Genomic DNA, 25,573 nt, shown 5'->3' with positions numbered 1-25,573 from the left:
GCACCGAGCCTCGACGTGTCTACCAGTGAGGAGCAGCAGTCCCCTGAGAGCGATGAAGGTGTCTCTGCCCCAGCAACGGAAAATCCCCGCAGAGAAATGAGGAAGACCTGACAAAGAGACGTGACTCAAAACAAGATTTCATCGGGAAACACAGCATCAGATGTGTGTGACTGTTACCTGCAGCCAGCGAGGCGCAGCACTGCTCCTTCTGGCCCGTGATTGGACTGATGCGGTACGGGACGTCGTCTAATTGAGCAGAAACAGGAGGCAGAGCAGGAAAGCGTCCAACGCTGCACATCTGAACCGAACCGAGCGCCAGGTGACGAACAAAGGTAGAGCCGTTCTGGACAAAGCTGTTTTCAGACGGAGGACAGGTACACGTCATCGCTCGACCGCAGCGAACCGGACACAGAGATGAAGATGAGCTGTACACTAACATTTCAGTACAACAAAGAGATCTGCTGTGTCGACAGACACAGCACAGCCTACCTGGACATGAGTTTGTAGGTGGCATCGAGGGCTGTGGTGTAGGTGGAAACTAGGATAGCATCAAAGTAGCAGGGGATGAGGTAGCGGGGCATGTGTTTGAGGAAATTAAACATGGCTGCCAACCAGCGACCCACCTGCAGACACACAGAAGATGAAGACTTGTGTCTGACAGAAACAAGCAGCCGTGTTTGAGGAAGAACGAGTATAAGGAGGAGACGCAGGAAGGCTCAGTACTCAGCAGCACCTGCCTCAAACAACTATGGTCCAGGGCAGGGACAGAAATATCTAAGCTTGTGTCTCAGTCAGCTGGGTCGCACACGGGCCTGAGCAAATGACTCGGTAGCATTAGCACTTTGTAGGATTAGCACTTTGTAGCTAGCAGCCTGTGAGTTCAGGTTTTTGGAGCACAATTTAAGGAGTCAGTCATGTTGCAGACGTTTCCTCCAGTGCTAATGTGGATTTCATTGAGCTTTAGTCAGCTTAGGCTTTTAACTTATTTTAGTGTTAGCCGACTAAATATCATTAGATTGTTGGAGAGTATAAAGTTTGTCATGTTTTTACCAGTGACAGTTTACAGAGTCTGTATGCACGCTTCTCTTCTTCTGCAGTACTGACTTTATGGGGTTTCATGAGAAACAGTATGGCAGATAGTCGTTTCACTTCCACACACCCTCCTTTATGTTCATCTTGTTTTTATTCGGTGATTAAAGTCTCAAATACATTTCATCCATTCATGGTTTTCTGTCATGTTTGTTCTCAAACAGCTGCTCCAGTCCTTTAGCACACTCAGTATTTCATCGTTATCTAAATGAACATTAGTGGCGATTCCCTCCGACAGAGTCTCTGAAGTACTGGGACCAACAGGAACAGGAAGAATGTGAAAACTGCACACAGAAAACTCAAACCCAGAAGCCGGCGGCCTGTGTGAGGTGGCCTGTGGTGGTAAGAGGTCATCACAAACAGGAGCCTTAAACCAGTCCCAGTCTCACCTCTGCCAGCGGCCCCTCCCTGTGCATCAGCCTATTGGCGACGAAGTCTATGAGCCAGTCTCCGTCTCTGAGGTTGGCACACAAAGGATGGCCCAGGTCGTTGTTGGGACGAACATCAGCAAACACAGACATCAGACCTGCAAACACAGCAACACTTTAGTAACACTCATTTGGTCTCCATCCTAGATGAGGTACAGACTGGACTGAAGAACATAAAGTTACCCTGAAGTCCTGCGTATTTGAGAGTTTCCCAGCCTGGGATACTGTAACAGCCTCCGCCTTCCTCTTTTTCCTCCGTGTCGCAGCAAAACAGCAGGACATTCATGTCTGCCAGCGTCAGCTTAGACATGAGCCTGTTAAACACAGTCTCAATAAGAAGCTGCTACAGGCCATCACCTAAAGCTAAAAGCATGAACATAAACAGCAGCGTTCATCTATCCCGTCACATTTCCCTGATGATTTTATGTTCCTACCAACTGATGGATGATCAGAGTACAGCAACCTACTAATGATGTGACTGACACCTGTTTGACAAGTCCTGGTTTTACACCATAGCTCGTGACAGCTGGTATCCAATTATATCCATCAAGCTATGACGACAAAAGCGCTCAATCTTTGGGTCTGTGTGGGTACAGAGTATGTAAGAGGTGTGTGTGCTAGCAAAAATACTGTACTACTAACAGGATGAAGTACTCTGCATATCTGTGTGTCTGATATACTAGCTTCACCTTTCTGAGTGTACCCTGCAGCTCGCACCGTTGCATCTCATCTTAGCGAGACACGTTCTGTCAGTCCCATTTCATCCATACCACAAAAAGGCCTGTGTTGAGTATGTGGTGTGCTCACTGTGCCAGGGGCTTCTTCAGTGCGTCTGGTGGGTTTTCATCTGCTACGCTGCCTCTCCTGTACTTTGGGCTAAACTGGGACAGATAGTACCTCAGCAGTCCCACCAGCTTCTGGGCTTTGGGATCCAAACTGACCCTGACAAGGAGAGAAAAGAGAAACGCGAGTCTGAAAAGTGACCATAACACACAATCACGCGTGACGTTTGTGTGTGTGCTACCTGAAGGCGATGATGCTGCCGGGTGTCAGCTTCTGGAAGGTGATCTCGTGCACAAACTCTGAACGCCCTTTTGACGTCACTCCAGCTTTCTTCATCACTGTACTCTCATCCAGCTGTGCACACAGCAGAACCAGTTTAACACCGTCTGTCTGCCACTAACGCTCAGAAACACACCTGTGTTAAACACGACGCGCTCACCGAGATGTGCTCTTTCATTTCCACTGTGTATTCTGGCATGCCGTTGATGTAGTTCTCATCCTTCTTATATTTCCCGGCGCTCCTTTCCACCATCCTTGCCTCCAGCACCACCTCCTCTATTTTCCCTGGGAGAGGGAAAAGGTGGCAGCATGCACTGTGAATCCATCCAAACTAAACACCTAACATGTTGTGACAAATTTTCCAGATCCGACTTTGCAGGTAACACACACACACCATATGCACTGCCTTTATGTAAAAATGTGTTCTCAAAATACACTGAAAACAATAAATAAGTAAAAGTCAGTATCAAGTAATTATGGTCCTCATGTCTCTGAACAGGACAGACTCTGGGCTCATCCAGTTCTCATGAGAAGCAGGGAGAATTTCATGGTTTGATGCAGATGTCGAAGGTGTATCAGTGTGGGACCATATCTGAGACCAGGACAGCGTTTTTAAACCAGGATTTTATCGTCTGCATCTCTTCACATATTTAGTACTGTTGGGTTACAAGACTGAACGGGGTCCTATCATGTTGTTGTTGATGTGTGTGGCTTGCAGCAGCAGCGCTGCAGCCGAGTGTGCACAGCAACGTGAATAAAGAGATGCTGCAAAGCATGAACGTGCACCCGGGTCTGCTAGCAGTACCTGATCTGAGTGAGGAGCGCACTTGTTTTCAAATGCAATGATAAGATTATTCAGATCCAACTAATCGAAAAAAATAAATCAATGAAAATAATAAAAAAAAAACAAACGTGGTGGGTGTGCACAGCTGCACTAAGATTCAAAATCCACAGTAATGATGTTGTTCTACCAGGAATGAACATGGGCGGGACACTGGTGCTGTACTGGTGGGTTTTGGGATCCCAGAAGGCGGTCCTGCTCACGGTTACCACAGACTGGTGGGTGCTGGGACAGTGACGAGTCACTGCAACGATGTCTGCATCCACCTGGTCCACGTACACCTGGACAGGAGGAGTTGGACAAACTGTACCAAAAGGTTTTAGCATCGAAGCATCGGCTTTAGCACAGAAAGCACTTCCTGTGTGTGTGTGTGTACCTGTGTGAATCCCTGTGCAGCTAGCTCCTGGTGCAGCTTGTTTACTGCCCGTTTCCCAGCTACGATGCCGGTACAGGAGCTAACCTCACCAGGAGAGGATGGGACTGCTGACGGGTTCCACTTGGGATAGAAGCGCTCCTCCTTCACCACAGAGATCTGTGCACAGGTAAGCATGGAGTCGGTGTGTGCTCTTATTGCAGCGCCTCTCACAGGGCCTCAAAGTAACACTTTTATTTTCTTTATTTGATGAACTGCCTCGTGAATTAGCACTATTTAAACTGGAAGTATAAAGGAATGAGGGTTGACTTGAAATTTTGGATTTTATTATATATGTGACAGATTTATCCAGTGAATCTAAATTCACTGGAACATCAGCATTAACAAAGGAAAAATCCAAAACTATAAAGTGAACTTACGATGTATGTCTGTCATGTTAAGTTTGCTTCTGCTGTTTTAGATTCTAAAGACCGTTTGTGTCCACAAAAACTCCACAAAGGACCAAAGACAGGCTGAGCTTGTGTTAATGAGCAGTTAGGCACATTTTTACAAATACGCCCCATTATTGGAGACTTTGTTCTGTCGTGTTCAGCAAAATGCTGTCAGATAAATATATAATAACCTGATGTGGCACCAGTTCATCGTATCCACGGGTGGAGCCAGTAGCGCAGCACGCCATGGCCACGATAGCAGAACTGGGCAGAGCGTCGAAGGCTGAGCGGAGCTGTAAACGACACACCCGACAATTAACCATCGTACAACAGCTCGACTCCAAGCTCACTGTCAGCTGATCTCAAGAGACCCACCTGGATAGGACACTCGTTGTCATGGGTTACATCAAGAAACATGGCGTGTGCAATGGAGGGTGTCAGTGGGCGGAGACTGGGCTGAACAAAAGCTCCTACTGGCTCACCGCCGTAACGATACACCAGGCGGCCCTCCTCGTGGCTGTCACCAGCTGACATCGCCTCTGATGATCGAGTGAAGGGGGAAAACCAAAGTAAGCGCTCGCAGACACAGGTGGACACACGCCATGCTGCATCACTGACAGGTGAGCTCACACACTCAGTTACATTTGTTTCCATGTGAATCCAAACTGAGTACAAATGACATCAGAACCATGATGGGGATGAAAAGTTGAATCTGTGCAAACGGTCCAGCAACATCCATCCATCCATCCATCTTCATCCGCTTTATCCGAGGCCGGGTCGCGGGGGCAGCAGACTAAGCAAAGAGGCCCAGACCTCCCTCTCCCCAGCCACCTCCTCCAGCTTATCCGGGGGAACACCAAGGCGTTCCCAGGCCAGCCGAGAGATATAATCTCTCCAGCGTGTCCTGGGTCTGCTCCGGGGCCTCCTCCCGGTGGGACATGCCTGGAACACCTCACCCAGGAGGTGCCCAGGGGGCATCCTTGTCAGATGCCCGAACCACCTCAGCTGGCTCCTTTCGATGTGGAGCAGCAGCTGCTCTACTCTGAGCCCCTCCCGGATGGCCGAACTTCTCACCCTATCTCTAAGGGAGAGGCCAGCCACCCTTCGGAGGAAGCTCATTTCTGCCGCTTGTATCCGCGATCTCGTTCTTTCGGTCACTACCCACAGCTCGTGGCCATAGGTGAGGGTAGGGACGTAGATCGACCGGTAAATTGAGAGCTTCGCTTTTACACTCAGTCCGCATTACTGCAGCCGCAGCCCCAATCCGTCTGTCGATCTCCGGCTCCCTTCTCCCATCACTCGCGAACAAGACCCCGAGATACTTGAACTCCTCCACTTGGGGCAGGAACTCATCCCCGACCCGGAGTGGGCACTCCACCCTTTTCCGGCTGAGAACCATGGCCTCAGATTTGGAGGTGCTGATCCTCATTCCCGCTGCTTCACACTCGGCTGCGAACCTGACAGTGCGAGCTGGAGGCCCTCACCCGGTCACCTGATCATAACTGCACAGGGTTGTTGGAGTTTATCTGGTTTGATTCCAGGATTTGACAGAGTTGTGTTTGTCAGTGGGTCACACAGCTGTGGATGAAGATCCATGAAAGCCGTGACTTTGGTAACCTGCACAGAGTCACGCAGGCCTGCAGTGTACACACCTGAATAATAAACACCTGCGTTTTGTGTTTGCCTGTGTTATCTTTGTCTAACATTTACATTTGTTTCATGAAGTGTGAGAAATGTGCAAAAAATATGGAACCAGGAAGGAAGCAAACCAGGACACAGTTATTACTGTGACCTCCAACAGGTGCAGCTCTGTGACGGGGTTTGGTGCAGTGGGGTTTGGACCTCACTACATATTAAAGCTACTTCCTATACAAGTAGTTTTTAGTACCACAACTACAAGTACTGAAAGATGTCACTGAATGCCAAAAAAAAATCTAGTTATAATTCCTGAGTTTACATTTTTGGTTTTTACTTCAAGCTTTGGGCGTGCTCCAGGAACAGCGCCACAACAAGCAGAGTTCAGCACGACTGAAATGTGGCTGATCTCCCCTTCGATGCTGGGATGTCCAGAAGTGCTCAGAATTCATTTCGGATCATCTACACAGCACGCTCTGACTTCATCACAGGCTCCACACTTTGTGCACAATCCCAGCTCATCACCAGTGACGAGAGCGGGACTCCTGGAACAGCTGAGCTCTCAGCAGTTTCAGGAGTCTGAATGTGTTTACATGGATTTATTCAAGCTGACTTGAGGATGTTCTGAAGATGTGGAATTGATACAAATATTTAAACATGAATGAAGTCAGCAGTTAACGAACATGCTGTATTTGTAGGTGTGTTATAGACACGGTACTTTACCTCGTATGAGTGATGTAATCCCTAGCTTGGTAACAAAGACATTATCCAGCTCCTCGCTGCCGGTGAACAGCTCAGCCACCACATACAGGTCAGGACGCACCGTTCTGGCCACATCCAGCATGAACTAACAAACCACAGCATGACAAACCAGTGCGGGGGGGCATGCATGAAAGAAAGATTGAAGGAGGAAGAGGAGGAGAATGAAAGTGAAGGGGACTCAGCCAGTTAGAATGGTGGAGTCGTGCAGTCAAAGAACACACGGAGAGGTGGAGTGTTTGGAGACATGCAGAACAATGCAGTGGGGAGAGAAGAAAGACAGTCACACATTTAGCTTGCACATCAGTGCTGTACCTCGTATGAGACTGCTAATTCCCAGCCGGTTAACAAAAACATTGTCAAGGAGCTCGCTGCCTGTAAAGAGCTCAGCTATCACATACAGATTGGGTCTGACCGCTCTGGCTGCGTCTAACATGGCCTGGACGACAAACATCACAGACAAGGAGAGAGAGAGCTGCTGTTAGCAGGGACACGCTCACACGGGACAACATGGCTGTAATGACGCTGCGTCTTCTCTTTGTACATGCTTGAACTCAGCATTAATCATATTTGTCACTACAGTTAGGACCGTTACAGTGTAGCACAGACGTCCTGAGATCGTTTCACTGAATCTCACTGATAATGCGTGTCGAAGCAGAAGGGTGCGCCACAGCAGCATTTGCTCGCACCTGGACTAGACTCACTGAGGCCACATCACAGTATTACTTCAACACTTGCAGATGGAACAAGCCGGCTCTCAAATGGAGCCGAAACCAGAACAAGTTCCAGAAGGACACGGTGACGTCTGGAAATACAGTTAACACGCTAAGAAGTGGCTATCCTTCCAACATCCTCTGCAAAACACAAGACAGCCAGGACATCCAATAATAATTTGCCTGGGTTATTTATATGGTGGCTACTGTAACAAAGCCCCAAAAATTCAGACCCCTCCCACAGGGCGGGTCAGCACAGGGCCGCACAGCGACCTCTCTGCTGTTATCACAGATGTCTGTCTATTCAAACTGTGGCACATCAGTGATTTAAATAAACACTTTCATGCTTTGAGACTAACACAAACATGTCGTGTGTCCTCGACATGTCTGTAGAACAGTTCAACAGTGACGTTCGGCCCCAGTGAGACATCAAACATATTTCTAACATGTAAGCCTGCAGAACAACTTTACTGCAACATGGAGCTAAAGTGTTACGTGTCCTGGATTTAAACGTAGAATAATTGACATGAAGTGTGTGATGTACAGTGAGGTGTGGCGATACCTCAGCAACATGTAAAGGTGTGGAATGGCAGTTGTCCAGGCGGACTCCGTGGAAATACTTGGCTGTGATTTGCGTGTATTTCTTCATGTGATCCCACAGGTAGGGACAGTCGTCAGGCGTGTTGCCGTATCGTAGTTTGACACTGTCACCCCAGGCGATCAGCTCCCGACGAATGTACACGTTGGAGCCTTTATGGAGCAGAAGCACTTCAGTACTGATACGGTCACTTTATTACTCCCAGGTCGCAGCAACAACAGTCACTGACAGGTTAAAGCAGCATCATATTCAACATTTAGTCTTTTTTTAACCACTTGTGTGGCTCATCCTGTTTACCTGGTTCAGCAAAGTTCCTGAGTGGATCGTCGCCCATCACCCAACCGTTGTGGGCCAGGAAATGGCACATCTTGTCTGGCTGGTCCAGCAGCTGCATTTCCTGGTCCAGAGTCATGTCCTGATAGGGGAAGGTGAAATACCTGACCGGAAGATGGGAACATGGCATTATGGCTGCCCGGGTGATGTGAACGTAGTGCAGCTGTGGACACTTTGTGTCAAAGCACTTCATGTTAGACAACGGATCATTTGATGGATCCTATTCAGTGAGGATCAATGAGTTTGTCACCAACATCCACGCTTTTCAAAGAAAACATGAATCCAACTGACTGCTACTGGATATAAAGCTTTCTATGTAGTTTGAGCCTCATTTACCTGTCAGCACATTCATCCAAGTGCTTTATTGAAATAAGCCTGAATACTTTTATCTTAATGCTCACATACTTTGATGTATGTGGAACAACTCGGGGTTCAGCATCTTGCCCTGAGTTTGACACACAGGTTGGAGAACCAGGGGTTGAGCCACCCACCTTCTAATTGGTATACAGCTCACTGACTTCTGAGACAGCGCCACCCCTAATACGTACTTATAGTATGGGCCATGATAATATCTTAGCATTATGAAGTGTTCAGCTAACCTGCCTCGTGTCTTTGTTAAAGCTTTAGTAAATGTCCTGAGTTATTAACACACTTCACTGTACTCTGTCTTCCTCTCATTAGTCAGCTCTTTAAACTGGTTACCTGGTGACCATTGGGTTTGTCCTGGTAACAGGGCCCAGCCTGGGACCGTGCTCAGCAAGTCGTTCATAGACGATGTTTCCAATAAGACAGTTGACAGCCTGGAGGGACAAAGAAGAAGGTTGTGACAGAGCAAAAGACAAATCAGACACTTGTTCGAAAACAAAGTACCCGCACACACGTTAAAGATTTTACATGTCACAGAGAAGGTGTTTGCTGAAAATGACCATGTATAGAAACAGTCCACACAGGAGCCCAGCGATGGCGACAGTTCATCTTACAGAGCAGTTATCAAACAGCTAACAGATCAATGGTTAATCTGGAGTTGCAGTCAGGTTTCAGAGCTCATCACTGTACAGGAGGCTGAAGGTTATGAAGACCTTACAGCCTCTGACCGTGGACCTCAGTGCAGTGGTCCATACGTTATTACAGCGCTGTTAGTGTTAGAGGTGCTGTGCTGCAGTGGTTTGACCTGAATCACCTGCAGCTTCCTGCTTTGACATTCAAATGAAAGCGACGTTTCTTGTAAACAGCCACAAACATCAGGATAGCATGAACTTTGCCTCCACGCTGAGCCATGTTCATTCATATTTTTATCAATCTAACATTTTATTTCATTTCACTAACGAAATGTTAGGAAACCCCTGAGCTCGTGCGGTACACCCCACGGCCCCCTTTAGCTCCGCCCCTGTTTGCAGCAGGGTCCTGTGTCCTGCCGTCAGCGTTCAGCATGCTGCCTGTCTGTATCAGTTAAACGTAACTTCTGCAAACAGCGGTGGCTGGAGCAGCTTTACACTTCTGTTGAACAGGTGCTTTGAAGGACTACTACCAGCTTTTTCATGTGAAGCTTTTAATGGTGATTACTGGTCACAGCTCCGCCTCTTTGCTCTTCACGGCGTGTCCTCAGACTCTGGCTCCAAGTTAAAGTGACAGCATCGTCTCAGGCGTAGCTGTTATCAGTCGTTTTGCTCTAAACCTGGGGCTGCATTGGCCCGATGCTGACTGACAGACGGACGTTAATTCACAGGTTTAACAGCTTTCGATGCTTTTCCCCTCTAGCTAACACGTCAGGTGTGGCCCTGTACAGTGGCAGCCTTACCTGCTCCTGATGCTGGTGCACTATGTGATACTGCTCTGCATTCAGGTCAGTCAGTTTCTGATTGAGCCAACCGCAGCACTCCTCAATGTGTTGAGGTGACAAGCTACAGAGGGAAGCAACATTACATCACACTGCTGTGTGCCGCACACACAGATATACACACTTTACATTAACTACACTGGTCCATGTCAGCGTCACAGAGGTAACTCATATCTGAACAATGAAGAAACATAACAATGTAGTTTTTAAATGTTTGTGGGCTTATTTTTTTCAACCACGCTGTGCTGAGTGATGAGCATGGAGGAACAGGGATGTGCTCCCTACAGATGCAAACATCAGTCTTCTTTTCACAACAGAGGTCCTGATTCATTTAATACTGAACTAACGTTCACACTAAGTCAAAGGGACTGTGTGGCGTCACCTGAATGACTTATTTTGGACTGGAAACCAAACAGAACCATCATATTTAAGAACAAATCCTTTCACACACTCTGGACGATCGTCAGCCAATCACAGGGGTCCATGGGTCTGAAATGCAGGGTAAGCTGTACCCACACACGGTGTGTCAGATTAGCTTGCTGAATGTGGTTAATGCTAACACGCAAGGACAGGAGGCTGCTGCTTTTATCCCCACACAGGTCCACACCTGTGCAGGATAAGGTTACACATTGGTCTAATCGGGTGGTGATGTCACCTGACTCTGTCCACATTGCATGTTTAAAACTTCCTGTTGCAGCTCTAATGTGATGGCTGCGTAACATCTTCGAGCCAACTGTCAACTGCATACTTACAGTGCTGTGAAAGCAGAGTTCTTACATTTGAGCAATATTTGTCACGTTTTTCTTTAATATTAGACAAAAATAACCCATTTAAATACAAAACGCTGTTTCTGAATGATGAGGCAAAAAGACCTGGTCCGATGTGATTGTTGAGCTCACTTTGTCAGACAGACATTAAAGTTACGTCCTGATTGAACAGGCGTGGCTCGTTAATCAGTTCATTCGTTCGTTCCACACATGGCGGGATGGGTTTGGACAGCTTCATTTCCCCTTAATAAATGTAATCTTAATTTAAAAATACTTCTATAAATGCCAACAGTCTTTTACGACTGTCGGGTGAAAACAGCACATTTACTCAGCTCATCTTTGTCCAGGATTAAAAACGTGTTTGACGATCTGAAAAGAACAAAGAAACTCAATCGCAGCACGTTGACCAGCAGCCCAACATCACACTCGTGCCGTGGACCCCGAGTCTCACCTGTGAGGCACAAACGTCTCCAAAGCAGAGTCCATGTCTGCTGTGTTGCCATAGCGACGGTATTGTGGATCCTGAATGATCCTGAGGCCCGTCTGCCCTCCAGTCTTGCTGTGGTCTGGCTTGGTACCTGATGGCAGGCACACACATGTTAACGACACAGTGAATGTGGTTTAACCCTCTGCTCATCTTTGCACACACCGTAAACACAAGTTCTTTTTTGGGGCTTCAAACTGAAAACATGCTGATGAGTTTTTGAAGCTCACATAACGACTCTTGGCTTTGGGACGTCTGTGTGGATTTACACACCGTTTTGCAGCAGGGTCCTAAACTCCTCCACAGCACTGTCCACTTTGACTTGGTAGAACTCCCACAGTTTGATCTGAGGGAACACGTCCTGCCACATCACACTACGGACGGCCTGAAACACAACAAATCAAACACACGTTACACAAACGCGTCTTTAAAGCGTGTACGATGCTGCTGAGAGAAAGTGCCTTTAACCATCTGATGAACTGACCCAGCTCAGTTCATCTGCATAGACATGAGGTTCATTATTACCTGGTTTATTCTGAGGAATTCTACAAACCCTCTTTTAGGTCAGGACTTCTGTGAGCCACTGAAGTAGTAACACACACACACACTTCAAACTAGCAAAGATTTATGCACCAAATTACAGCTTGCAAGGTAAACGCGGCTTGGTGCTCGGTTTTGGTTGTCTTAACTGTCGGGTGTAAGAGTAAAAAAATAAGGGGCAATGTGCAAATGTATATAAATAAATGACAAAATGATTATCTTTACTATAAAATAAAATCTAAATATAGAAACTGAGTATTCTCCACAGGCGTTACTCAGCAGTGCAGACCGTCAGGTGCAATAGTTTATGTCTCTGTAAAAACAGGTTATTTTTTTAATTGACATGTAAAAGTTTAACAAAAATTTTATTGAAATTGTGTCTAGAAATGTCACACAAGATATGTTCTGCTGTTTTACAGCAGGCCAGGAAAACGCCCCTTAGCTTTGATCGAAATCCCTCATAAGTTACTCAGTAAAAAAAAAATAAAAAAATAGTAAATGGCCTGTATTTATATAGCGCTTTACTAGTCCCTAAGGACCCCAAAGCGCTTTACATATCCAGTCATCCATACATTCACACACTGGTGATGGCAGCTACATTGTAGCCACAGCCACCCTGGGGCGCACTGACAGAGGCGAGGCTGCCGGACACTGGCGCCACCGGGCACTCTGACCACCACCAGTAGGCAACGGGTGAAGTGTCTTGCCCGAGGACACAACGACCGAGACTGTCCAAGCCGGGGCTCAAACCGGCAACCTTCCGATTACAAGGCGAACTCCCAACTCTTGAGCCACGATCGCCCTTATACTACTGAGTAACTTAAAGAAACATTTAAAAAAAAGCTAGCTGCCTTTGGTGATGAGGCTGTGGATAAGATTTCAATTCATGCTCTCAGGCAAGGCTGTCATTGGCTCACACCACAGCCTGTGACATTTGTGAAAGTTCAAAGGTGAATGAATGTGCAGGAACCCAGAACTCACATTCAGATGACTCTCCGTGGTAATGTCAGCAGGAAGTCCTTTAGCTTTGTAGCGTCCCTCCGCTACTCTGGTGGTTAAATGCCACAGAGCTCTGTCTAAAACCCAGGCTGGGCGCAGGTGAGGAGAGTTCACCAGGTTGTATCCACATTCTGGATGCTCCCTTATCCACACGCTGTTAGCAGCTGTGCAGGAACACAGACAAGAAACCATTGAGCTGTTTAAATACTTTATTCATCAATGTTTTACTCTTTTTACAGATCTAATAATAGTCTGACAGTGAGTCACACATACTGTATAAATCAGAGTTCAGTCTGTATTTAACCTTCATATCAGGCTAATTTTACTGCTCGACCTTTCCTGAGCGAGGATGAGAGGGATCCACGGGTGGTCACTGCCAGCAGGACAGCACAAACACTTTGATACAACGAGCATGTCAAATGAAAAGTCTCGACCTGAAAAAACACTTTCAGAGTAACTGTTAACCAGTTTTGCTATAAGATGTTTTACCAACAACCTAAACCATACCCAGCTAACTTTTTAGTGGTCTTTAAATCTTGACCTGATTCTAAATAGATTTCAAGTGAAAGCCTTAGACAAGGCTACAGCAAGAGTACGGGAGCGTGAGCAAACCTTAACCCTGACAAAGTGTGGCAAAAATGGCACTTTTAAAGCTTAGTGTATCGAGTTAACTGCCATGTTGGACACTGTGGCGTGAAGATTTCTCCTGTTTTGGCTTCCCTTCATTGGCTCCCTGTTAAATCCAGAATTCAAAATCCTGCTCCTCACATACAAGGTCTTAAATAATCTTCTGTGCAAACTACAGATGACCAAAATGATCACAAGGACTTTGGTGCAGCAACCTCTTTGCAAACAGTTTCATCCAGCAGCAGCCAGCGACTGGCAGAAACCATCTGCCAACCAGTCAGATGCATATTCCTGCCTTGCACCTCGTGGTTATAGTGTGTGCTTGAGGTCAGGGAAGAAACCTGTGAGGCTACACTTCCACAGAGGCCGTACTGAGCCCACTATAAGAAAGCAAATGTTTCCAGTCCTCCCCACAGCACAGTGTTCACCTGCTGTGCTTCAAAGGTAACAAAACCAAACGGCTTCTCTTTACTTCCCTTTATGATTGTGAGTCAACAACAATCTTTCCTGTTCTGTCGAACTTCACAGGATAAGGGTAACGATCTGTCTGAAAGTCCTGCCTTTGGGACAGTTTAATGACACTTTCAATCCTTGGAAATGTGCAGACTCTCGGTGAAAGCATGTGTTGTTGTGAAACCTCTCGTACTATAACATGTGGTGGAACAAAGACATGTGATTGCATAAATGTTCAGGCCAAATAAAAGTGAGTGTGTGCAGCATAACAAACCATGAGCTGTAAACAAAGATCACAATAAAAGAACGTGTTGCATGTACGCTGAGTGCACACATGTCGACTTCTCCATCCTTAGTCCATAATCGAGTCCATGCATTATGAAAAGTGATGCACAGGATGTTCCGTCAGTGATCGGCTCCATGGACTGGCTCAGGAAGCCTTGTGATTCACTTCCCCTGCTATCCTTTAAGGCAAGAAAACAGGTGCATTTTTGCTCTTTGTTAACCAATTAGCACTCTTCAGTAACATGTTCTGCTGTTGGTGTGCCTAGTTAAGTTAGCTGCTGTGGGTAACTTGAAGCGTTTAACTTGGTTAGTGGTTGGTACGAGCCAACCATGAAATTTCTGAAGGATGTCGCGTCGCTGCAGTCAAAACAATATTTGGTACGTCTGATTGCAAAGCACAGGGTAGAACGCTTAGAGGGGAGATGTCAGAATCTAAAGACAGCAGTGAACAGCAGCCGTCTCACATCAGATGCAGGAGGTGGCCTTTGACCTTCGAAGGGAAGGAAGCGGTGTTGCAGTACACTAATGAACGGCCCTCCTCATGGCTCAACTCACCAGTATGGTTATACACCACATCTGTGATGCACAGCATGTCCCACTCTGTCTTTAGCTTCTCCACCAGCCCCCCCACATCTGTCCAGTCGTAGCTGCGACCCGCTGGGCTGAACTCTGGGTTGACGCTCAGCTGGTCAGCTAAGGAGTAGCAGGACCTGGACTCCCCCAGAGTCTGCACTGGAGTGAAGTGGATCATGTTGTATCCTGGAAGACAAACCCACAGACGTACTATTAATCCTTCTATACGGCATTTTGTTTGATAGTCCTGACATGTGATGAATCCCCTCACACACTGCACTGTCCATGTGATGTAGTACCTGCACACACAGGAGGATTGATTCAGAGAGTTTAGGCCGATGACAGGAACCATGGTCGTCAATAACAACCAGAAGTGACCGAGTTTGCATTTTATGATTGAACACAAAAGAAAGAACCAGAGTCCGTGTGGGCGTGCCGTGCTAACCTACCTGACTCCTTGGCCACTCTAAGTCTATCTGGCCAGTCGTCCAAGTGTCCCAGACATTTGGACAGGTAGGTCTGGATGGTGATGCAGTCTAACGGCAAAGTATGGTCGTCGGCCCCGACACGGAGAACTGGATCCACCACAATATAACCTCCTCCTATACGCTCCGAGTCTCTGATGGAATTTAACAAAGTACAGCAGGTTAAGGAAATATACAAACATGTCATATCACAATATGATTGATAGACTGACACCATGTATTTACTTTCTCTAGATAACAACAGTGAGACAAGCGCAGGCTTATCTGAGAGCCACGAGTCCGTTTCAGATGATGATGGAGTACCTAACAGTGAGGAAGAGGAGGTGATACTTGTAGCTGCTGATATGCAACCCAAAAGCAAACAAAGCGTTTAAGAGAGTGTTGCTGGAGCACTTCCTACTTAGAGTCCATGACAGGAGGAGCAGAAAGGTGGATGAAATGACTGATGTGGCTACACGATGGGAACGGAGGGCAAGTGGTTAAAACGCCTGAGCCAAGTAGCCACATCGCTGGGAGAAGTTTCACTTTAAAAATATGATTCCGACTGGGTGACATCACTTTAGATATTTTAATACTTAAAGTGTTAAGCAGTTATCTTACAGTTTTTCTTCATTTGCTGGGAAAAACTCAGTGCAGCGTTTAATACTTGACCATAATATTTTATTATGATATCAGAAAATCCCACAGGTACTGTAGTACTGCAGTGCTTTGAATCATACCCATCTAATAGAGTCCAGTTTGTTAATGTAAACGTGGAGGCTGCTTCATATACAAAGGCTAACTGTGGCTTCCACGGGTTGCTGTGGGCTTTCCTTAGTATTAGGTATAGATACGCGATTCCCACTTTTATCTATCCATGAAGCAAAATAACACACATCACTACTACTTCTAGATTCGACTCTTGTAATTCATCGTTAAAAAAGCCTCCAGTTGATTCACGGTGCTGCAGGATAAGTACTGACAGGGACTACAAACAGCACATTTCTCCTGTATTGGCTTCTCTTCATTGAATCTAACTTAAAATCCTTCTCACATACAAGGTCTTAAATAATCAGGCCCCATCTTATCTTAATGACCTTGTAGTACCATATCACCCTATTAGAGCACTTCGCTCTCGCTCTGCAGGCCTACTTGTTGTTCCTAGAGTATTTAAAAGTAGAATGGGAGGCAGAGCCTTCAGTTTTCAGGCCCCTCTTCTGTGGAACCAGCTTCCAATCCTCCCTTAGTTATGCTGCAAGAGGCCTCTCTTGGTGGAACGGAGCTTTGAGTCAGTGAACTGGACCTTTCAAGCACACCTGTTGTTGGTGCCTCTTGGAAGATTTGATATCGACTGCTGAGCGGTACAGAGTTCCACAATTAAAACGATCTGTTAGAATGAATCTGCAGGATGTCTGTGCATTGCACCAGTACACTTTGTGCATGAACCCTGTCGAGTAAACTATACTGGTTAGTACTTGGCACTCCACCCACTGCTCTAAATGTTGTCTGAATATTACTGGATCCTTTCTGGATGGCGTTACACAGAAAAGCTAACTGAGGTTTCGAGATGTCAGAAACCATTTGGTGACATCAAAGTGGCGACATCCATTTTTCATTTACATGCTATAGTAAACATGAGGGCAATCCCAAAAGTAAGGTGTCCTATTGTTTTAGAAATACAAGCAACCGTTTATTTTCCATAGTATGTGCAGCATTTTAAAGCTTAAAGACTCATTTTCCTACATAATCGCCATTTCGGTCGATGCGTTTTTGTAGACGCTGTGACAGTTTTACAAAGCCCACGTCATAGCCGCTCGCCGCAGAATCACCTTCCTGACAAATGTTTCTTTGGGAACAGGTGGTAGTCACTGGGTGCGAAGTCTGGACTGGTGGCTGATGATGTTTAGGGATGGGTACCGGTGTCCGGTGCCATGATGGCACCGGTTCTGACATAAACGGTAGTAACCAGACCGAAAAGCAGCGCACATTTCGGTGCTTTATTTCGGTGCTTTTTTTTCCTGAGCTGTGATACACTTCTAGCCAATCATTTTACGTTTCCGAGAATAGTAGGCGGGCCCAGGTACGTACGTTCTTTTAGAGCAAACTCAGCAGCAACAAGTGCTTTAAGCTGATACTGTGATACTGTCAAAGGAGGTAACACCTCAAATCCGATGAAACACCTGGCGACGCATAGCGTTTTTTTTTAAAGCCCAGAAATGCGCCGTATTTGATAGCTTGCTGCGAGACCTCACACCGAGCACATCTACTGCGGGTGGGTTGCCTGTTATGCAACATCCCCCAAAAACACGAAGAGGAGAGTCCTGGCCCCTAGCCCTGCCAGTGTAGCATAAATGATGACGGATGATGATGGCAGCAGCAGCCGCTCTTCTCTGCGTGAGTAGCTAAATGTTGTTCGTGTGCAATTTAAGTTGAGTAGGCTAACCACGTTATTACATTAATGCATGTAAGGTGAACTAGCAAACATCATCATAGCTACATGCGGCTGTCCTCTTGTTTGATGGCAGATACTCCCTTCACCCTGGCCAAAAAGGCTAAAATGACCAAAGAAAAAGTGGAAAACAGTTAAACATGAGAGGTTTTTGGACAAAGTTTGTGTTTTTTCCATTGTTTAAGCACTGCTTCCAGCCAAGAGTGATACCATATATGCCCCATAGCTGCAGAAAAGGCTAACATTGTTATCTTTTCACAAAAAACAGCTGAGCATGAGAGGTTTTTGGACCAATTTTGTGTTCTCTATTCTTTAAGCACCGGTTTGAGCACCGTTTGAGCACCGGCACCGTTTCAAAAGTACCGATTTGGCACCGGTATCGGATAAAACCTAAACGATACCCATCCCTAATGATGTTCCAACCAAAGTTTTGCAGGAGAGCGACAGGTGGACGGGTGACGTGTGGACACGTGGTATAACTGCAAATGAACGGTTCATATGCAGCTCCAGTTAAATAAAGACAATAAATGTAATATTCTTAACATTGTCTCTAAATGTTACAAACCTGAAAGTGCTCAAATTAGTTAAACTCAATTGTATTTATACAGCACCAAATCACAATTACCCCAAGGTGCTTTATATTTTAAGGTCGACCCTACAATAATGCATCCAGAGAAAACCCAACAATCATATGACCCCCTGTGAGCAGCACTTTGGTGACAGTGGGAAGGAAAAACTCCCTTTTAACAGGAAGAAACCTCCAGCAGAACCAGGCTCAGGGAGGGGCGGGGCCATCTGCTGTGATTGGTTGAGGTTGCTGCTCTAGTCTGCATGCCAAATATCCTTGGGCCAGATACAAACCCCAAGTGCTCTGGGAGATTGCTTTCAGCTGGAATATTAATTTATAACCTAAAAAATAGTAATAATTAGTTCCTGGTTTGATTTCCACCTAGCCAGACCTATTCAGCATCTTATTCCGGGACTGGCCGGCATCTCTGACTGACACCTTTATCACACTGTTTCACAAAGTATTCACTTCTTAAACAATTTATAGAGTTCTACAATAATTTTTAATAAACATGGACAAATGAAGAACAGACTGTCTAACATAAAGACATGCTATCACAGGCTTTAGTGATAGCGTGGATGATTCCAACAAAATGATTTAACTGTTGGAATATTTTCCACTGCCATTTCCTGAATTGAGCTTTGACATTGAAACCCCGGATTTATAAAATGTGGGCGACTGTCAGGAGGGTCTTACACATATCCAAAGTAGTACTGATAGGACCCAGCCAACTTGAGGTCCAGAGAGCAGAACTTATCAGAGTCTTCTTCCTTTCCTGTTGGGTAGGTCCATGGCAAAACACGGAAGTTGTTTCGGTCAAACAGCTGTCCTTCAAGTGGATAGTTGGTGTGCACCATAACCTTCTTTCCCTGAAGGCTTGGACCGAGACGGAACTGCAGCTCAAACCCTGGGCAGACAGAAAAGTACGACACAAACTGAACAAACTGTGTTGGGAATTTGAATTGTAAGGAAAATTCCACTTTGTCTTCACCCTGTTAAAATGTCACAACTGTTTGTGTCTCAACAAGTCTGAAAAGATTCCCCTCTTGCAGTAATCATTACTGCTACCCACTCACAAGACAATCCCACATCCCTGACACACACACGCACACAGTCATTAGCAGAAAACTGTAGGTCTTGTTGGTCCTCCAGAGTTAGGACAGAGTTTAATTGTCTGTCTATAAATAGTCCCATATGACAGGCAGCCAACAAAATCCTTATCAGATGCAGAGCCCTCTAAATGCCAAGTGGCACATCTCTTCAACCCTTTCAGCCAAGCCGACACGCACACAAACATTTCACGCATGCACAAACGTGCATACACGGTGCATCCCAACAGAAAGGCCACACTGTTTTCTGCACAGCACTCAGCCAGCAGCTGTGCTGACTGCAGAGATGCTCAGAGCAAACTACAGAGATCATTTTAGCAAAGTTACACAATGATTTAAATCATTCTGCTGACCACCAATTGACACATTATTGCTGATGTGAATTACAAGTTTACCTGACCTGTGTTTCCCCTCAGACAGCAGTTTCAATGCTCTGACCCCGGGAATACATTTGACTGATTCTCTAGTTTCACACTTCAGAGAACAGAGTCACCAATAACCAGAGTTTGTTCCTGGTGTTTGTGTTGTCAAATGAGGAAAATCAATTTTAACAGTGGACAGGCTGACTGTAGGGCTACAATACCTCCTCAGTTACCTAGCTTGTTTCCCGACTGCGCGGGATGATTTGCTAGGGAACAGCTTATGGTGGCTTATCTACCATTGCCCTCACCTAGCTAGCTGCAGGATTTTTGAGGGCGAGAAGCCAGGTCTCCAATTCACTGAGCTTGGCCTCCAAAGCTGGAAACGCATCTTTAACACTAAATGAGGCTGAGGAATAACTACACATTTGATACACCGAGTCAGAAAGTGATGAAGGGTCACATGACAAAGCCACACCCAACTGATTTCAGCTAAGAATTAAGCTAAAAGCTATGCTGCACTAACAAATCCAAAAGACAACATGAGAAATAAGATGAATATAATTTTCAGGAAGTGTATTTCTGAGAAAGCATGTGAAGGCTGCACTATGAAATAAGACGTAGGAATGAGTGGACACGGGAACAAAATGAAATGGCTTTGGTTTATATTTTCTACATGACTTTGTATACATTCAGAAAAGCCCTTCCTAACTTGTGATTTTTTTTTTTTTTTTAAATGAAACTGAGTGTTGAAGCTGAACCTTGGTACCTTCCACATAAAACAATGGTTCCCTCAATTGCTTTCCTCAGAGTGAGGACTATAGCTCATCAGTATAACACTGGTTCCTTATGCAAACAGAAAAAGATTGGATCAGTGCATCCCTACACTTAATATATAACCACCTGCAACTGCATCTGCTTACAGTAATGCAATCACCACCATTCTTCCAATGCAGACGTCTGTGCCATTTTCTCACCGTCATAACTCTGACAGGCCACACATGACTGTTTCAGTCTTATCCCCTTATTATGTTTCATTTAAACTGTTTAACCTACATTTATTTGAGCCATGTCCAACATGAACAAATATAAATGCAACTAACAAACAAACAAAACACAGATTTTTGCATTTGTAGGGATTGTTGCAGAATTTTTAAAGGTTTATGCTTCGTCTTGCATTGAAACCAAGGAACAGTGTCTACACTGTGTGTGTGGATAGGTCTTCAGCAGTGATTTACCGACTATTTGGCTTAATATTAATACAAATATATATGTGGATTGAACATTTCCGACCTTTTCAACCGAAACAACAGCAAGACACACACATTCAAATTTTCAATGTATAAGATTAGTAGCATATAAAAACATTATCAACCAACTTAGCAGCTTAGTAGATGGAGCCACTGCAGCATAATCCCACTGCATAATATTAAACATTAAATGCAGGATTTTATAAAGTAATTGCTATTGAACAGTGCAGTACATTCAGTAATACAGTCAGGTTCTTACCTTGCTCGAGTCTGAACAGAGTTCTCTCTAAATTCTGCTTGTCGTTGAGCATGAGGACTCTAATCTGCTTCAGGTGTTGAGGCAACATACTGGGAGAATCGGTTCAGATTTAGACTGATCCCTGCCCTCCTGTCAGGACAAAAACAGGCAGGTTACTACGTGACCTACCGTGAAACACACTTTCTAACTAAACACAGTGAGAGCCATCTGTCCAATCAGCACCAGCGGGAATCTTAATATTGGAAGTGTATGTGCCATATCAGCATCGCAGTCCAACTGGCCTCAGGTAGCACCAAGTGTAATGGAAAAACCCAAGTTCAAAACTTTGGTTTAATAACTACAAAGTTCTTAAACACTGTATTGACAGAGAGGTGCAGGGTCTTAAAGGCTTGTCTTTGTGCCTGCCGTCCTTAAACTGGCTGATGTTGATGATTAAAAAAAAAAAAAATCAGTTTGTTTTTTCCTCCAGGAAAGATGATTTTATAAAAAGTGTCAACTCAATAAATAAACACTTTTTCCAGCTATTCATTGGAAATGCGTCACAGATATACAGCACTCACTGGTATCTTTAAATGGCATCTCATTTTCCAGTATGCCACTATCAGACTGAAGGGTGAGTTTCTTCATCCCTACTGTGAACCTCTAAAGGTTAAATACAATCAGTGCTTTCAGAGTGTAGTTCCTCACTGCCACTGTGGTCATATTCACATTCAATTTTGTTATTTACCAATAAATTTCAACAGGTATCAAAATCTTTTCCAACAAACAGCAGATAATGTTTCAGTAACTGAAAAGCATGACTGCTAACATATACTACTTTACATTTACTGTGAGTTTGGTTTCAGCACTTTCTAATCTTTGTTACACGCCATGTTACAAAAGCAGGATCACAGGGATTCCCGGATGGCAAACAGAGAGAAAACCAAGATATCAGCAACAAGTCCTTCAAGTCCCGGGAACGGTGAAGCCTGGGTTCCATGGATCCCACATGTTTAGGGCTGGGTATCGTCACTGATTCCTAGAATCGATTCGAATCGAGGAAATTTTGCCTCAGAAAGTCAAAAATAATATAATTCAGATCAGTACATTTACATATTTTTCTATCTATAAAAAGGAAGCTGACACTTTCCAGACTTTATCAAAGGTGTGAGCATCACAGCAGAGGCCTTTGTGTCAAAGTCGCTGAAGATAAAACACAGAAACACATGATTTTCCTGGCCTGGGATTTTATAAAAATATTCTGCAGTACATCAAAAATGAAAGAAAACCATTAATCAGCATATGAACATCACCTCCGAAGTTACAGCGGTTTTATTAGAGACACGGCTAAGCGTTTTGCATTTTGTATAATTTTAAAAAGTTTACATTTGTTCAGAAGCCTGTTGAACAGCAGAAATTAGGTTTTCTTTTCAGAAGTAAGTAAAAACAACATCGGCCGACAGCCTGTAAACAACGGTAGACTTGTGCGTAACAAGCAAGCGAATAATGCAGGAGAAAGAGAGAGCGCAACAGCAAAAGTCAGAGTGAATTCATGACGATGTTTATGTGAAGCGTAGTTTGGATCTTCTTTTGCTGCTGGTTCAGTCAATATTGTTTGGAGAGAGATCAGACTAACAGCTTTAGAATCGGCGCAAAAAGGGCGTAAATGCCGACACATCAGAATCAGCGAGCTGTCGGCTTTCACCCCCGACCGTGTCCGTGCCGTCGGTGAGAAAGGCAACATCTCACCGATTCTGCTCCGCGCTGTGTGTTTACGTCTTTGTGCAGAAGCCGTGTTCCTGCTCTCATTCACTGTCTTAGCTGTTTGGTGGTTGTTGAAATTTTGTGACGTTTCACCTGAGATTTTGGAATTTTGGGCAAAATACATTTATATTAAAAAAAAAAATCGATTCAGGATTTTAATGAATCGATAGCACGTTATCCAAGCCAGAATCGATTTTAATCGATGAATCGATTATTAAAACCCACCCCTGCACATGTTTTTAAGAGTTGCTTGATCAGGAACAGATTTGGGGAGTTAGGAAGCAAAGTAAACAACTCCCTCCTGTCTCCTGCACATACACAAATCCACTGTTCTGTCTGTACTACTACACACTCAGTAATTAGTCTTGCAGTTAGTGGATGGCACTGCAATAATCATGGTGATTCGGGTTTCCCTGGCAACTGGCATGATGACAACAAAGGGTGATGTGGTTAAAAGGGAAAAACAAACACTTCAGGTAGTGAGTTTATTAAGACATGCTTTAAGCAATCCATTCTTACACAAAGTGAGGAAGTTCAGGCCTCATTTCACATAACATACAGCAAGTAACTACAGTTAGTTTAAAGTGACAACGACTCATGAATTTGGACATCAACTATCCTCTGTGAACTGTGAACCTTGTTTTTTTACACCATAAAAAATATATTTTTAAAAGAATATTTCACAGCACGTCCTACCAATCAGATCTACAGGATAACATACATGTTTAACTGAGTGCAAAATGAAGCCCATTAAACACCCGACAGAGACACTACAGTACGCGGATATAGTGAGTCTTAATATTCCTGCTAGGTTTGAATTCAGGGATTACTGCGATGTAACTGCAAACCTCGCTCTGCACTGACAGGAGCAGGTTAACGCGTCTGAAGTCACTGAACCCCACTGACCTCTCTTCCGAGTCTGCGCAGTGCTTCGAGGTGGCCAGGATAAGGTCAGGAATTCTGCCGTTAATGTCACAGCATCTATTTTTAAAAGCGTCCAGCTCATTCGGTACATTGGGTCCACGCCATTACAAACTCAGAGACATGGACATTTACATCAAGTTAATAAGCATTTGCAACGGAAAAACACGAGTCTGCACAGCTAACGTCCTTCATGTGGCTGCGCTCAGTTTAAAGGCGAGCTCGTTTCTTGTTGCCTCGCTTTGCTGCACAGCACCAGTGTTTAACTATTTCACAGTTCGGCACAGCGTGTCTGAAGAAACACGGTCAACAAAACAGCGGAATCATTGTGTTTCACACGGTGTGACAGCCTGCACACACACACCGTCAGCCAGTAGCACAGCGCGCTGTAGTGGGCGCTGCTGTCAAGCGACAATTTCACTGCGGAAAATAACACAGTAGAGCGATTTGGCCCCAATACTTCAATAATAATCCGCATTTACAAGCTAACGAGGTCAGCGGGGACAGAAGAATGAAAATGCTGTTTACCAGCAAACAGCTGACACTCCGTTTAACCACAGCAGGCTCCAAAAGTGAACAGACAACTGCAACGTGAAAAGGGTCACGTTACAAATAACATCACAGCCGTTAGTTAAGCAAACGCCGCTGAGCTAACGTAGCTAGCAACTTGTCTTCCAAGCTAGCATCGTCATCGTCTAACAACACGAGCAAAGGCAAAACGCCGTTCACCTGTCCGTTGTGTGTCCGGGGTCCGTCACAGCAACAGAACAGTTTGTGGTATTTTCCCGGATAGACAGCAGCTGTAGGGAAGGGGCGTGGCTACAGACCGTACAGTTTAGTGCTTTCACCGTAATGATGCGAAAAAACGAGCAATAAACGTGTAAAGCGAATTTTCCGTTTTGAAAGCCCTATTTAACAAAAACAGCACACAAAGATTTGAGCTAAAGTAGAAGTCTGGGTTTGTCTTTATATGTAGCACTGTGCAAAAGCTTTATGTTTTGTTTCCCACAGCCAGCGTCCGCAGCACAACACCGCCTAAACTTGTTAGTTTGAAGTGTTGTGGTGAAGTTTACAGTGTTGGGCTGGTACAAGGCAGGCTGCGGTGTTAATGGCCAGTATTAGGTATTATAATACAAGACTGGTATTTATGCTGATCTGTCTGTTTTTATCCTGTTGGATTTACCTAATCCACAAAGAGCAGTAAACACAGCGGGTTAGTCTGTATGCAAAGAAGAAAAATATAGAGGAGTTCACATTATACATATTTATATGTTTTATTTTTATTTATTTGCTGCACACCAGCTGTTAGGTTTTCCCCACCCACTAATTCCCAGGTTAACCCCTGGGCACAATGTATCTGCTCCTGTTAACACTGGTGTCTGAGACTGCTGCTGACACTTTTAAGAGATGCTGATAATAAAAGCTTTATTTTGTGGCATGTCTACTTTATTGGGCAGAAGCAGTAGTAGACAGAAGACACAGCAGAGACCTGTGGGACATGACCTGCAGGAAAGAGCCGATACTGGACTCGATCCATGGCCACTGCAAAAACAATATGTGGTACATGTTCTACCAGCTGTTGGTATTGTTATTTGGAACATTTGCAATGAAAAGAGTGAAAGAG

The 25,573-nt window shown here is 45.0% G+C and overlaps 1 protein-coding gene across 4 annotated transcripts in view; it reads right to left on the bottom strand.

The window, feature by feature from the left end:
• Positions 1-24,788, bottom strand: part of agla (amylo-alpha-1, 6-glucosidase, 4-alpha-glucanotransferase a) — an 81,705-nt gene extending 56,917 nt beyond the window's left edge. Inside the window, exons 1-25 of one of the 4 annotated variants that reach the window (XM_024805987.2) lie at positions 24,679-24,788; positions 21,286-21,414; positions 19,005-19,215; positions 15,277-15,446; positions 14,810-15,013; positions 12,872-13,053; positions 11,624-11,735; positions 11,318-11,444; positions 10,061-10,163; positions 8,965-9,062; positions 8,227-8,366; positions 7,894-8,081; positions 6,934-7,057; positions 4,600-4,763; positions 4,416-4,517; positions 3,797-3,952; positions 3,551-3,701; positions 2,740-2,864; positions 2,542-2,654; positions 2,325-2,459; positions 1,701-1,831; positions 1,479-1,615; positions 490-623; positions 178-353; positions 5-107 (exon numbers count right to left, since the gene is read on the bottom strand). In XM_024805987.2, coding sequence (XP_024661755.2) covers positions 5-107; positions 178-353; positions 490-623; positions 1,479-1,615; positions 1,701-1,831; positions 2,325-2,459; positions 2,542-2,654; positions 2,740-2,864; positions 3,551-3,701; positions 3,797-3,952; positions 4,416-4,517; positions 4,600-4,763; positions 6,934-7,057; positions 7,894-8,081; positions 8,227-8,366; positions 8,965-9,062; positions 10,061-10,163; positions 11,318-11,444; positions 11,624-11,735; positions 12,872-13,053; positions 14,810-15,013; positions 15,277-15,446; positions 19,005-19,215; positions 21,286-21,373 — 3,374 coding nt within the window. In that variant the 5' untranslated portion in view covers positions 21,374-21,414; positions 24,679-24,788. Of the gene's footprint in view, positions 1-4; positions 108-177; positions 354-489; positions 624-1,478; positions 1,616-1,700; positions 1,832-2,324; positions 2,460-2,541; positions 2,655-2,739; positions 2,865-3,550; positions 3,702-3,796; positions 3,953-4,415; positions 4,518-4,599; positions 4,764-6,582; positions 6,707-6,933; positions 7,058-7,893; positions 8,082-8,226; positions 8,367-8,964; positions 9,063-10,060; positions 10,164-11,317; positions 11,445-11,623; positions 11,736-12,871; positions 13,054-14,809; positions 15,014-15,276; positions 15,447-19,004; positions 19,216-21,285; positions 21,415-24,477; positions 24,598-24,678 lie in introns of those variants that run through there. The other 3 variants (XM_024805988.2, XM_076876862.1, XM_076876863.1) reach the window with 3 other exon arrangements.
• Positions 24,789-25,573: the final 785 nt, after the last annotated feature.

Source organism: Maylandia zebra, linkage group LG18, assembly GCF_041146795.1.
Source record: "Maylandia zebra isolate NMK-2024a linkage group LG18, Mzebra_GT3a, whole genome shotgun sequence".
NCBI classification, from domain to species: Eukaryota; Metazoa; Chordata; class Actinopteri; order Cichliformes; family Cichlidae; genus Maylandia; species Maylandia zebra.
The sequence above is the reverse complement of the archived record's forward strand: the minus strand, read 5'-3'. Positions and strand labels throughout refer to the sequence as shown.